We start from the raw sequence: 13,824 nt of genomic DNA on the forward strand, positions 1-13,824 counted from the left end.
ATATATATATATATATATATATATATATATATATACACGGAGCACTGGAGCAGGGCTGCTGTGCTCTCAGGAGCACTCAACTCTATTCCATATTTGAGTTTGATACGTGGCAAGCTTATAGAAAGACACGTGGCAGTTTTACACTAAGGTTCTACTTTAGTATATATAAATATAGTAAATAAAATAGATGCTATGTATTAACTAACTATCTTATTCTGATAACTAATGCATGGGCCTTTCAGGTTGGGTCCAGGTCGGACTTGAACATTTCCAAATAGGTCCAAAAATTTTTCCACCTAAACTTTTAAACCCATCCAATAATTTGGATACCCAGAGCCCGACCCCTACATGGCCCATCGGATCGGGCGATTGTTTAGGCCTGGGTCTGGTTCCACCCCTAATCATACCCCTTAACCAAAGAGCCAGCTAACTAGCTTTAAGACCCAGCTTTTACACAAAGTACTTACAAACACATAAATTAGAAGAAATAAAAGAACACAGAACAATATATCCTGTTTAAGGCCTAGCTTTTACACCAAGTACTTATAATAAGCACATAAATTAAAAGAAACAAAAGAACACAGAACACTAGCCTGTTTAGGAAGCAAAGCATGCATGCATGTTGCAAGTACCTAATCCAAAAGCAATCTCTCTCTCTCTCTCTCTCTCTCTCTCTCTCTCTCTCTCTCTCTCTCTCTCATATTTGTGATTATTCCTAGTTTCACCCACATTTCTCTCCTTCCTCTTTTTTTGCTTCCCTTGCTGGGCTATGCAACCCATCAAAACCAACTCAAACAAGCCAAGTACTCTCTACTTCATTTACAAGCCAAAACAAACCCCCTCATCAACACATTCTCTCCCATTACTATTATCATACATACATACATATATATATATATACACATGCAAGCATATATATATACATATATATACAACACATATCCATAACAAAGAGCAGGAAACAAGAAGAAGAAGAAGAAAAAGATTAGTATAGTAGCATATGTACAATATATCTATCCAAAGTATGGGTGATGAGATTGTGTTCTTCGACGTCGAGACGACGGCGCCGGCGGGCGCAGAAGCCGGGTGGCGGTTCTGGCTGGTGGAGTTCGGAGCGATACTAGTCTGCCCGCGGAGGCTCGCCGAGGTCGCCAGCTACTCCACGCTGATCAGGCCGGCCAACTTGTCGGCCGTCTCCGCTAGGAGGCTCAGCGGAATCACCCGCGAGGCCGTCGCCTCCGCTCCGCCGTTTGCGGACGTCGCCAGCCGAATCTTCGAGATTCTGAACGGTGAGTCCATGTTTAATTCGCGCTACTTACGTAATTATTTTTATTATTACTGGTGAGTCAGTTTTATATATATAACAATAATTAATTTTCTACAAAATTATTTTTATTATTATTGATGAGTCAATTTTGTATATATAACAATAATTAATTTTCTACAAAATTATTTTTATTATTATTGATGAGTCAATTTTGTATATATAACAATAATTAATTTTAGTTTATAAAATTGATGTTCACATTTTTAGTTCATATCCCAAAAGATAACTCGCCTGGTGGAATGAGATGTTCACGAAGCTAGTAGATTAAAAAAAAAATTAAAATTTTATGCGCCATTAAATCTCTATATAGCAGCTTAGGCCTTGTTTGGTTACTAGATAAAATGTAAAAAGTTGTCTCCCTAATCAAAGTGTTTTTTTTTTTTTGAAAAACTCTGCTTTTAGTTTTTTGTTCATTTGGTTTCAAGCAAAAATAAATTTTTTGATTTTTTTTTTCAGGCTTTATTAAAAGCTAGTGCTTTTGTTTTTCAAAAAAATCTGAAAAATACGAAAACACTAATTTTTTATGAAATCTTTTAAAAAATATTTTTTAAGAAACTAACTTTTATCAAAACCAAACTGACGAAAAACTAAAAAAAAAAATTCTCATAAAAAGCTTTCTCAAAAAATAGTTTTTCACGCTTTCTACATTACTTAATTATTTAACAAAATATTTTTTTTGTACTTTGCAGCGAAATTAAAGCAATCTTTGTAAAGATGGTTTATAGTTAAACTGTTTAAGGGACCTTTGTACAATTATACCTTTTTTTCTTGAAGAAATTAGGAAAATATAAATGGAGATTCCCCTCAATTTGATTTGAGTTACTTTAGTTAACTGATTTCAAGGTCCCAGCATACAAGCTTTATTAATTAGCTATTGGTCAGTAATTGAAGCACTCATTTTTTTTAAGCTAAAAAGTAGATGGAGATGTGAAATTTGATAAAATTACTTCTTAATGCAGAAAATTATTTATTTAATTGATTAAAATACATGAAATTAAAGGAAAATTGATGAGTGTCAGTCAAAAGAAAGAGGGTAAAGTGTACAACAGTATAAAAAAAAAAAGTTCATCTTATAAAATGTCCATTAATTATAATGGTTCAATTTAGATTGCTTCAACCATGAACTGTTCATTGTCACTTTATGGTGAAAAAAAAAACTCCAAATTTCTGAAAGTATTTAAATTTCCTAAAAGGTATCAAATAAACAATATATCACTATAAAACTTAAGTTAGTAAATTTATCTCTTCAAAAATTCTTTTGTCGGTCATGTCGCGGTGAAGGCGAGGAGAGAGAGAAAAAGAAAGATAGCTTTTCACAAGAATAAATTTATAAGAATAAAATAGTCATTTTACGGACCAATTATTAAAATACTAACGACGAATCAAACGGCAGGGACTTATATGAACGAATTATAGTTTTTGGAGAGAAATATTTGCAAATCAGAGAATTTTCCAAGGGACTAAATAGACCATTATATTTGTTTTGTAGGAATTTATTTGTTATTTGATATTTTTATAGAAACCTGTATAAAAGTAATCCTAAATTAACAATACAGCAGAAATGATGTTATTTGATATTTTTACAGAAACATGTGTGAAAGTAATTCTAAATTAACAGTACAGCAGAAATGGTATTATTTGATATTTTTACAGAAATCCTAATGAAACTAGATAATGAATGCTGCAGGCAGAGTGTGGGTGGGACACAACATTCAGAGATTTGACTGCCCAAGGATAAGAGAAGCATTTGCTGACATTGGCCAGCCTCCTCCTGAGCCCACTGGGGTGATTGATTCATTGCCTCTTCTCACACAAGGTTTTGGTAGGAGAGCTGGAGATCTCAAGGTATATATTACTACTGTTCTTGATACTCTCCCATTAGGGCAGACAATCCAACTCGTTGGTCGCGACCCAGCTCGTGTTTGGCTCGAAACATGAGCTGAATTTTCTAGCTCGAAATTTTAACAAGTTGAGATCAACTCGCTTGTGCTTAGCTCGATATAGCTCGAATATATATATATTAAAAAAATTTACTATTTGAATTCTAGGCCAATCCAAATGTAAAGAGATTTTCATTTTGTGAATTTCAATTATTAGGCTAAGATTCTAGTTTTCATTTTCTTTTTTTCACTTAGTAGTAGTAGGGCTGACAATCTAACTTGGTGTTCGCAAGCCAGCACGTATTCGGCTCGTTAATAAACATGCCAAACAGTAGGAGCTAACGAACTTTTCTTCTTCACTTTTTCAGATGGCAACATTGGCTTCGTACTTCGGTCTAGGGCAACAAAAGCACAGGTTAATATGTATAACTTAATCTCACCAAAACTTGATTCTTATTTAATTAATTCACAAGCTTAATTAAGCCTTCTTTTTTTTTGACCAATAATAATTTTATGATGTGTATGCTGATCACTCGCAGAAGCTTAGATGATGCGCGCATGAACCTGGAGGTTATCAAGCATTGCGCCACGGTTCTACTCTTGGTATGAACACACACTCGAAAAATTTAAGTCGAAATTTTTCAATGGAGAAAAATTAATTGGAAATTTTCTATATTTTAAGTCTATATATATATACACATTATCTTTTAAAATTTTTTGCTATAAACCTTTGAATTTCAAGTTTTTCTTTTCTTAAAAAAAAAATCGTTGCTAAAAGGCATATTTTAGTAAAATTTAAGAATATTCGGCTGATATTAATGTATAATTATTTGTACATCCTTTCAATACGCTAATACTTAAATTTGATATTTATATGAAGTTTATGTGAATAGATTATTATGCGAGGGTGGATAAAACTGGAGTAAAAGAACTGTATATAAATCTAATGTTTACAAGATTTTTTTTTTTTTTTGATTTCCCGAAAAGATGCTCTCAACGGGAACCTTTTTTTGAGGAAAAAGAAAAAAAATTAAAAAAATTAATAGAAAATCAATAATACTAGGAGTCTGGTATGACTCAAACTATTAAATAATACAAAAAAACTATTGTTCTTTAGGGTAAACTTCAAATATCACCCCTGTGGTTTCACACTTTCTCACTTTAATATGCTGTAGTTTAAAGTGTATCAAGTTAGTGTTCTGTGATTTTATTTTTATCTTTTCATCAGCTTTTCCGTTAATATTTCGTTAAACTATATACAAAAAATTTTAAATACTCCACCTAGATTTATCGAATATTCACTTTAGTATTCTTTAATTTTAACTTTGTCACTGATTTAACGNACAAGATTTTTTTTTTTTTTTTGATTTCCCGAAAAGATGCTCTCAACAGGAACCTTTTTTTGAGGAAAAAGAAAAAAAATAAAAAAAATTAATAGAAAATCAATAATACTAGGAGTTTGGTATGACTCAAACTATTAAATAATACAAAAAAACCATCATTCTTTAGGGTAAACTTCAAATACCACCCCTGTGATTTCACACTTTCTCACTTTAGTATCCTGTGGTTTAAAGTGTATCAAGTTAGTGTCCTGTGATTTTATTTTTATCTTTTCGTCAGTTTTTCCGTTAATATTTTGTTAAACTATATACAAAAAACTTTAGATATCTCACCTAGATTTATCGAATATTCACTTTAGTATTCTTTAATTTTAACTTTGTCACTGATTTAATGAAAAAATAGTAGAATCGATAATAAAAAGACAAAAATGAAACCACAGGGCACTAAATTGATACACTTTAAACCATAGAGTACTAAAGTGAGAAAGTGTGAAAAAATCACATGGATGGTATTTGAAGTTTTTTTATTCTTTAATAACTTAAGCTGATAGAGAACCATATTTAATATTTTTATATTTAACAGATGAAACAACGAAATAGGAATTTTTCAAAATTGTTTGAAATGTAAGGAATATTCCTCTTTGATTTATTTGATTATGTGAAGATAATAATAATTTGGTGCCATTAATTAACAGGAGTCAAGCCTTCCACAAATATTATGGAGCAAAAAAATGGAGAGTGCAGGTGTTGTTACAAGGAGCAGAGCAAATGCAGCCTCCTGCAGGGAAGAAGCCAGCAGAAAATCCCCACCAGCAGCTGCTGCAAGCCACAGAGTAGTCCCTTACAAGAAGGACAGACTGGGGAAGGTAGTCTATATTCTGAGGGTGGCCTTATTTTAAAAAACCAGGTCGAAAGTTTGACCGATTTGATCGTGACCCAGTTTATAAAATTATTTGGTTCAATCATTTAAATATGTTAAGTGAAAAAATTGCTTTCTGCGGTTCAACTATCGAACTAGAGAATTGACCTGGTTTTAATTAATTCAGCTGGAAGTTTTTAATCAAATCATGTTAAAATTCAGTGGCTTAACACCAACTTTGCTGATTTTATTTTCTATTAGTATAGATTACTCTTATAAAAAGTAAAACTTGAAAACTTATATCAACTTAATTTGGCCTAGAGATTTGTTAATTTTATTTTATAATTAAGAATGATATTAGAATAATAATAATAACATATTTTTGATATAATAATTATAAATAATAATTAAATATTTATAACGTCCTGCCGACGTTATTGGTACAACTAGTGGTCTATTGACCTCTGATCTAATAACATTTTCAGGTTAATGTTCGACCTAATTTTTAAAATATCGATTTTAGCAAACTAACTTCCTTTTTTTAAAAAAAATAAAGTAAATTAGCCTTGACCATTTTTGCATATATACCAAAAGGATATGAAATAATTTGCATCTACATGTAAGAATCATTTTTTTTTTTTTCTATTTCTTTTAAAAAAATTAGTCATGATAGCTATAATTTTCTTGATCATTAGGTGATGGAGAAGGCAAAAGAAGCACTTTTTAGTGCACAAGGAGCAAGGCCCCTCAACACTTTCCTTAGACATTCAAGGTCTCTATTGAGATGATGTGAAGGGTGAAAATTGTATTGTTAAATGTTAATTTCAAGATGATTTGTTGAGAAGGGCATTTTGGCTAATTAAATTAGCTCCAATGATCCCCACTTCAAAATGGCTGTATATTCCAATGATTTCATTTGTATAGATATAGTTGATAATCCACTAAAAAAATAAATGGAGGTGCTCTTTGTTTCCTTTTTAAATTGGCCTGCAGGCTTTATCTCAATAATCTGGCTAGCTAGTTTATATATATACACACATATAGAGAGAGAGAGAGTTAGGCTCCCGTGCCTTTAAAAATACAAGTCTGATGATAGAACATCTGATTTGAAAATCGGCTCTGTTAGATATGATCTACAATACTGAAACTATCTAAAAATTAAATTTTATAATTTTTTGACTTTCTTTGCTTAGTGAACAAATAGCCTCTAAATAAATGGCTGAAATTAAAAATCTTATAAAAAACAACAATAAAAGACTTAAATTTCAAATCAAAAGTATTGGTCTTACTCTTGATATTGAGTAAATTTTTTTTACTAAAATTTCATGTAATTTGAATTGTTCTATATTATTGAACTTACAAACGTAACGCATTGGCCGTTAAAATAGTTATTTTTAAACCCTTTGATTACTTAATAAATAATGTCAAAAATTTATAAAATTTAATTTTTAAATAATTCGAATAGCGTAAATTATGTCTAAAAAAGCCGATCGTCGAATCGGATATTCTATCATAAAAAAAAAAGCTTATAAGTACAGAAATCTCCGTACTTTCGGAAGCATAGAAAACATTCTCTCTCTCTTAATGCTAGGTAAATGATTAGTGCCAAAGAAATTTTTGATGATGGGCTAGCACGAGACGTGACAAAGAAATTATTTCAATGAAATTATTTTTTCCATAATATTTGTAGTAAGAAAAAAAAAATTCAAATACCATCCATGTGATTTCACACTTTTTCACTTTATCATTCTGTGATTTAAAATATATCAATTTAGTATTCCGTAATTTTATTTTTCTCTTTTTTATTAATCCTTTCATTAATTTTTTTCATTAAATCAGTAACAAAGCTAAAACTAAAAAATGCTAAAGTAAACATTCGATAAACCTAGATAGTATATCTAAAATTTTTTTTGCATATAATTTGACGAAATGTTAGCGAAAAAGGTGGCGAAAGAAGAAAAATAAAACCATAGGGTGTACAAAAATTAATACACTCTAAATCACAGAATACTAAAATGAGAAAGTGCGAAACTATGATATTTGAAATTTACCCTAAGAAAAATGTTGTAGCTAATTTAAGGAAGAATTTAGTGTTGTCGAGAAAATACAATTAATAGCAAATGAATCACCACCAAAGCCGAGCATAAATCATAGGGTTTGGAGGAAAGTATTGGAATGGTGAGAAATCCCTGCCAAATCCTCCTGAACAGATTGGATTCCCCTTATATGTATAGATATAGTTGATAATTCATTTAAAAAATAAATGGTGGTTTCCTTTGTTTTTATTTTTAACAAGCCATAATAACTATCTAGTTTATATATATAAACCCTAGTCTTTGTTTTTCATCTGTATAGATATAGTTGATTCCATGCTTCTCCTGTAAGCACAAATGAAAGACTTCATTCAACCCCATAATACCCAAAAACATAGGCGATTAACGACGATCCCATAGTCAAATACAAATTCACCAAGACTTAAAACATAATAATTGTGTTGTGATAATAAAAAAATGACAAACCAAAAGTAAAAGCTAACAGCAGATTTCTACACAAGCAGAAGCTGCTGCAGCAAACTTAGTACATAAAAAGAAGTCAACATGATGGAATAAGGCCCTAAACATGACCAAAAGATGAAACAAGAATGGAGCAGCAATGTTGTAATTCACCAAAAATGGAGAGGAACTTAAGAAGCTTCCTGGACTGAAGCAGGTGGGAAAGCTCTTCCTGGTTGGCGATTAGCAAGCCGCCCGTGGCATCCAAGCAACTGCAGAAGCAAGCAAAAGAACTTGTTAAAAAGCCGCGGTTATATCACTAAAGGTTGCTTAATGGGTACAAAATGTAGAATTGGAGCTACTCAAAGGAGAATAATGCTATGTTACTTAGAAGCTTAAACATTCCGACTCTAACAAAGGCCATAAAAAATTGGTTCTTAATCGGCATAAAATGCTAGGACCTTCAATCAGAAGTTATGGTCATTTACACTGCAATTGGTTAGATACGATGACGCTATTCCCCCATATACAAAATGCAACACCTTAGTAGTCCCACATCAGATAATGTGGGAGAGTGCAAGAGGCTTATAGGTGACGGCCGCATAACAACTAATAATTGGGCACAACGAGTTATTGGTGCTAGTAGGTCGGATCGGAACACAAAAGCAAGTTTTTATCATTTTATCCCGACTTAAAATTAGACGTCAAAGTATCCTTAATGGCATGTTTATCCCTAAGAATGATAGGTCCATGGAGTTTGGAGGAGTCGTGTTTATCATCATGACCAAGCACTTATCCCAATTTTCAACAATCCTCACGAAACAGTGGGGACAAGACAGAAACTAAAATTCCACTTACAAAAAAAGATTTTGACTATCCTCAGATAAGAAATCCTCAAACTAAATTCTGAGAAGATGAAAAACATGTTGCGGATGCCTTGCTAGTTACTAAAAAGCTATAAAAGAAATTTTGACTATCCTCAGGTAAGAAATCCTCAAACTAAATTCTGAGAAGATGAAAAACATGTTGCGGATGCCTTGCTAGTTACTAAAAAGCTATAAAAGAAATTTTGACTATCCTCAGGTAAGAAATCCTCAAACTAAATTCTGAGAAGATGAAAAACATGTTGCGGATGCCTTGCTAGTTACTAAAAAGCTATAAACAAAAGACGGGATATCTTAAGTCAAAACACCAGCTGTAGTCGGACTTGTTTTAAAAGAATAGACCGTAGTTTAGCCCAAGTACTCGAGAATGGGCTATTTAATGACTACTAAATGCAGAAGGAAGGGGTAACCTGTTAACTAGCAAAGTTTGAAAAGCAAATCTGATGTTTCACATGAGAAAGGGATGATAAGAGTCAAGAAACAATAAGCATGACAAAACCCTAACAAGTAATGGTAATACCAGTATCTAAATGCAAAGCTAGAACAAATTATTAACATACCTTAGCATTGACTCCATCAGGTACAATTCTGTTTTCGCTCTTCCACTTCAAGTAGTCAGTGCGACTAAATTTGGTAAATCCCCTGCATCATCAATATACAATATAAACATTCATGAACAGTTTTCGCATGAATGGGAGTAAATATGTATTTTGATACTATAAATCCAGGACTCAGCATTCAACACCATCAGTAGAAAAATACAGCTCCAATCAAATAATTGACACGTCCACATTTTTACCAGTTTCTACAAACTAAAACAATGTGTAATCGAATGCATCAGGAATTGGGGTTCTCTACTCTTATCATTACAGTTTAGTTTGCGCGTGCGTGTGTGTGTTTAGCCAACAAATCTAATAGATCAGATGGCAAAAATCCACCATCCACCAACACATCCAATAACTTGGTACTTTTGAGTTGAACAAAATGGAGATTAACTGTAACCAACAACACCTAATCCAATTAATTTTTAAAAGCCATTTGAAAGCTATTCATCAGCTACTTACCACTTTCTGCTAACAATGATCTTTTGACGGCCAGGGAACTTAAACTTAGCACGACGGAGCGCTTCCTGAGCATGGTTGCTGTTGCTATCCTTGCATCGGACAGAAAGAAGAACTTGACCTATGCTAACCCTAGCACAAGTCCCTTGTGGCTTCCCAAAAGCACCCCTCATACCAGTTTGAAGCCTATCAGCCCCAGCACACGAAAGCATCTTGTTGATACGAAGCACATGGAATGGATGAACCCGAACCCTAAGATGGAAAGCATCTTTTCCTGCGAACTTCGTCATGTACTTGTTGCAGGCAATGCGAGCAGCCTCAAGAGCTTCACTTGAAACGTTCTCCTTTTCCCAACTTACAAGGTGGACGCAGAAGGGGAACTCGTCAACACCCTTTTTCTTCATGCCAACATCATAGATCCTTATCTTTGGATCCGGCACACCACGGCAGTAACGAGATTTTGGGTACGGCTTATTCTTGATTTGGCGGTAGCATCTTGCAGGTCCTGCGTGTGATGTACTATAAATCATGACATACAGTTTGTAAAGTAAATCTAAAGTAAAACCAAATACACAACAAAGGTTTTAAAAAAATATATTGTGGAACACAATGCTTCAAGACATACCTGCACCCCAACCCACACCGAAGAGAAAACCGAAAATAAAGAGGAAACAAAACACTCATTCATGCTAGAAAGCATTGGCTGATATCAATAGGCCGATACCTCCCTTTTGTCTATCCCATTAAATTAATAAAATTTACAAACAAACAAGAAAGGTGCATGAGAATTATGAACAATTGGAAATTGCATTAAACATAACCTCCCCAACTAATATTAGTATGTATTATCTGAAGCTAACATTAATACATATATCTAAATCTGATGTACTTCTGAATTGTATTTACACCAATATATATACAAAAAGCATCACAACACCACATCCTTAATCAGCAATCCTGCTAAAATCATACTAGACCTTTTAAAACTTCTGGTTCATTATATGGCATATTTGTCAAAAATACCCATGTTTTTTACCTGTGTAAATATAACAATATAACTTACAGTCAGAAATTCTCAGAGGTAAACAAGAGCAGGTAATGGCTTGGAAAAAGAATTAATTTACTAAGTTTCATAGAAATATGTTTATGCAAGGTGCAGATTTAGCACACCTCAAAACCCAAGCCAGGTTTTCTTGATAAAAAATGGAATCAAAGTGATCCACCTATCCCAAAAACAAAATATTGACAGAGGAGCTAATAATCACGGCTTATTTTCCAACTTTCACTGCTATAACATCCAAATTTCCTAATAATTTTCTGTTTAATCCAACATTAGAGTCAGGTAGATCTATATTTAAAAAAGACTAAACTTGATTAAATCTAATCGCAATTGCATTTGAGGGATATTGGAAAAACAAAAGTTTACATTTTCCGAATCAAACATTCAACTTGACATCAATCGCGCATTATGAAGAACATAAATCATGTAATTGCAATTATTAAGCGAATTCTACCGTCACGAGATCGCGGAGAGATTAGGATCTGAAACAATAGCCAAAAACATGGTCTAATAAACCTTCAAAATCAAACTAACAAAATCAGCATACTAAAAAACCACATAGAAACAGGACACCAAACCATTGCAACATCAAAATCAGACCATCGAAAAAAAAAAAACAAAAAAAACCAATTCAAACATTTCAGCAACACCATTAATTGGATCACGTCGAAACAGAAGAAGATTAATTCAAACATTTGATCAATTTTACCAGAGCGGAAAAAGATCTACAGGAGAGAGAGAGAGAGAGAGAGAGAGAGAGAGATGGGGAAATCGAAATGCTTACTTCTACCCATGGCGACGAACGTAGGCGAAGAGCGGAGAGAGGAAACCCCAGGAATGGGGGAGATCCGGAGACGACGATGTTTATATATATAGGGAGCGAAACGAACCGCCGAAACCCTAGATTTCAGATGGGCCGGTTTTCTTGACCGTTTGATCCTGGCTAAGTGATCGTGACCGTCCATCTTTGAACGGACGAGATCGCATTCATACGTTGACGGGCCGAGATGCTTTAATGGGCTGAGGTAGGCCGTGACGTATTAGGGCCTGATTTTAATGGACCTCAACGGAATAAAACTTTTTCTTTTTTCTTTTTGCGAATAGACCCCTCAATCTTTTTCTTTTTGCGATTTCAAACCCCTCCGATTTTTATTTTTTTAGGGTAAACTTCAAATGCCCCCGTAGTTTCACATTTTTTCACTTTAGTACCCTATGGTTTAAAGTGTATCAAGTTAGGCCCTATGGTTTCGCACTTTCTCACTTTAGTACTCTGTGGTTTAAAGTGAATCAAGTTGGTACCCTATGGTTTCATTTTTTTCTTTTTATTATCCATTTCACTAATTTTTTTCGTTAAATAACAAAATTAAAATTAAAGGATACTAAAGTGAATATTCGATAAACCTAGATAGGGTATCTGAAGTATTTTGTATATAATTTAACGAAAATATTAACGGAAGAAAAAAAAATCAATGACAAAATTAAAACTAGAGGGTATTAAAGTAATATTCGATAAACCCAGGCAAGGTATTTGAAATTTTTTGTATATAATTTAACGAAATATTAATAGAGAAGCCGACGAAAAGAGAAAATGAAACCACGGGGTACTAAATTGATGCAGTTTAAACCACAGGGTACTAAAGTGAGAAAGTGCGAAACCACGAGGCACTAAATTGATACACTTTAAACCACAGGGTACTAAAGTAAAAAGTGTGAACCACATGGGTGATATTTGAAGTTTTTTTTATTTGAATTATTATATTTAGTTGGGTTGAAATTTTTTCCAAATTTATTGACTTTACTTTTTATTAGTCATTAATTGGTCTAGTTTTATTTAGCAACATATAATCAAAACTATTAAATTTAATTAAATTATTAAATTATTAAAATTACGCAGGCAAAACTATGCAAATTTGTTCACTTAAACAACTGTTTTACAAAATTTTACTAACCTTATATAAGAAAATTGACGGAAAAAAAAATAATAGAAAGACTAATATGCACAAGTTGTTATATTTTAAGAAACTATAATGCAAATAGTAAATTTTAAAAGACCATAAGGACTAATATGAGAATAAATATTTGTTTAGAGCATTGCTACTTATACACTCCAAAGAGGGTATAAATCTTACACCCCATTCGGTCAAGTATCCAAGAGCCCATATTGGGCCCTTGTCTTGTCTTGTTTTATATATTTTTTTGTTTTGTAGTATTAAACATTGAAGAGTTTTTAAACCTTAATAAGATAATTATTAAAAATCTCAAGTCCAAACGTTATTCTTTATCAGCTTAAGTTTTTAGAGATAAACTGTTGAGCTTTATTAAAAAGATTCAAATCCACATTATGGATCTATCAAAAATTTTGAGCCTAGACATCATTTTCTATCAACTAAAGGTTTTTGAGATAAAAGTTGAGTCCGATTGAGAAGCTTCAATTCACTACTATACGCAGTTTATCTAATATCCAAAACTTATATTCCTTTTTTCTAGAGTTTTAAAAAATTTTTCTAAATTTTAGTATTGAAAGAATACCTAATGCACTCTTGGATAGGGGTAAAATTACCATATGACAGTAGATCAAGCACTCTCTAACGAGATGTCGTTAGGGAGCTTCCATTAAAGTTTTATTTTTTTTGGGTGTATAAGTAGTTATTTTTTAAAAAAATTAAAATGCTATTTATATATATAATTATTCGGTGTAACTCTTACTCCCACTCATTTCATGATTTACAACATTTTTTAAATTCTTAGTGCTAAAAAATAATTTATAAGACTAATAAAAGTTGGTTCGATACGTGGAACGTGATAATACAAACAAAAGTAAATATAATATTTTTTCAGCACACTTGATGCTATCCGCTGTAATTTCAAAATGGAGTATAAGTAAAATTTAGCCACTATATGACTATGGTAATAAATTTACA

The 13,824-nt window shown here is 32.5% G+C and overlaps 2 protein-coding genes across 2 annotated transcripts; one reads left to right on the forward strand and one right to left on the reverse strand.

The window, feature by feature from the left end:
- On the forward strand, positions 925-6,387 carry LOC109720638 (protein NEN4). The gene is made up of 6 exons (XM_020247879.1): positions 925-1,289; positions 3,015-3,172; positions 3,576-3,622; positions 3,747-3,810; positions 5,243-5,413; positions 6,102-6,387. The coding sequence occupies exons 1-6, from the start codon at positions 1,001-1,003 to the stop codon at positions 6,192-6,194; spliced, it is 822 nt and encodes a 273-aa protein (XP_020103468.1). The 5' UTR covers positions 925-1,000; the 3' UTR covers positions 6,195-6,387.
- Positions 7,810-11,777, reverse strand: LOC109720811 (60S ribosomal protein L10-like). The gene is made up of 4 exons (XM_020248139.1): positions 11,688-11,777; positions 9,847-10,348; positions 9,343-9,424; positions 7,810-8,170 (listed from the first exon to the last, which is right to left on the reverse strand). Exons 1-4 carry the CDS (start codon positions 11,695-11,697, stop codon positions 8,090-8,092), a joined length of 675 nt encoding a protein of 224 aa, XP_020103728.1. The 5' UTR covers positions 11,698-11,777; the 3' UTR covers positions 7,810-8,089.

The sequence above is a fragment of the Ananas comosus genome, linkage group 14, assembly GCF_001540865.1.
Source record: "Ananas comosus cultivar F153 linkage group 14, ASM154086v1, whole genome shotgun sequence".
NCBI classification, from domain to species: domain Eukaryota; kingdom Viridiplantae; phylum Streptophyta; class Magnoliopsida; order Poales; family Bromeliaceae; genus Ananas; species Ananas comosus.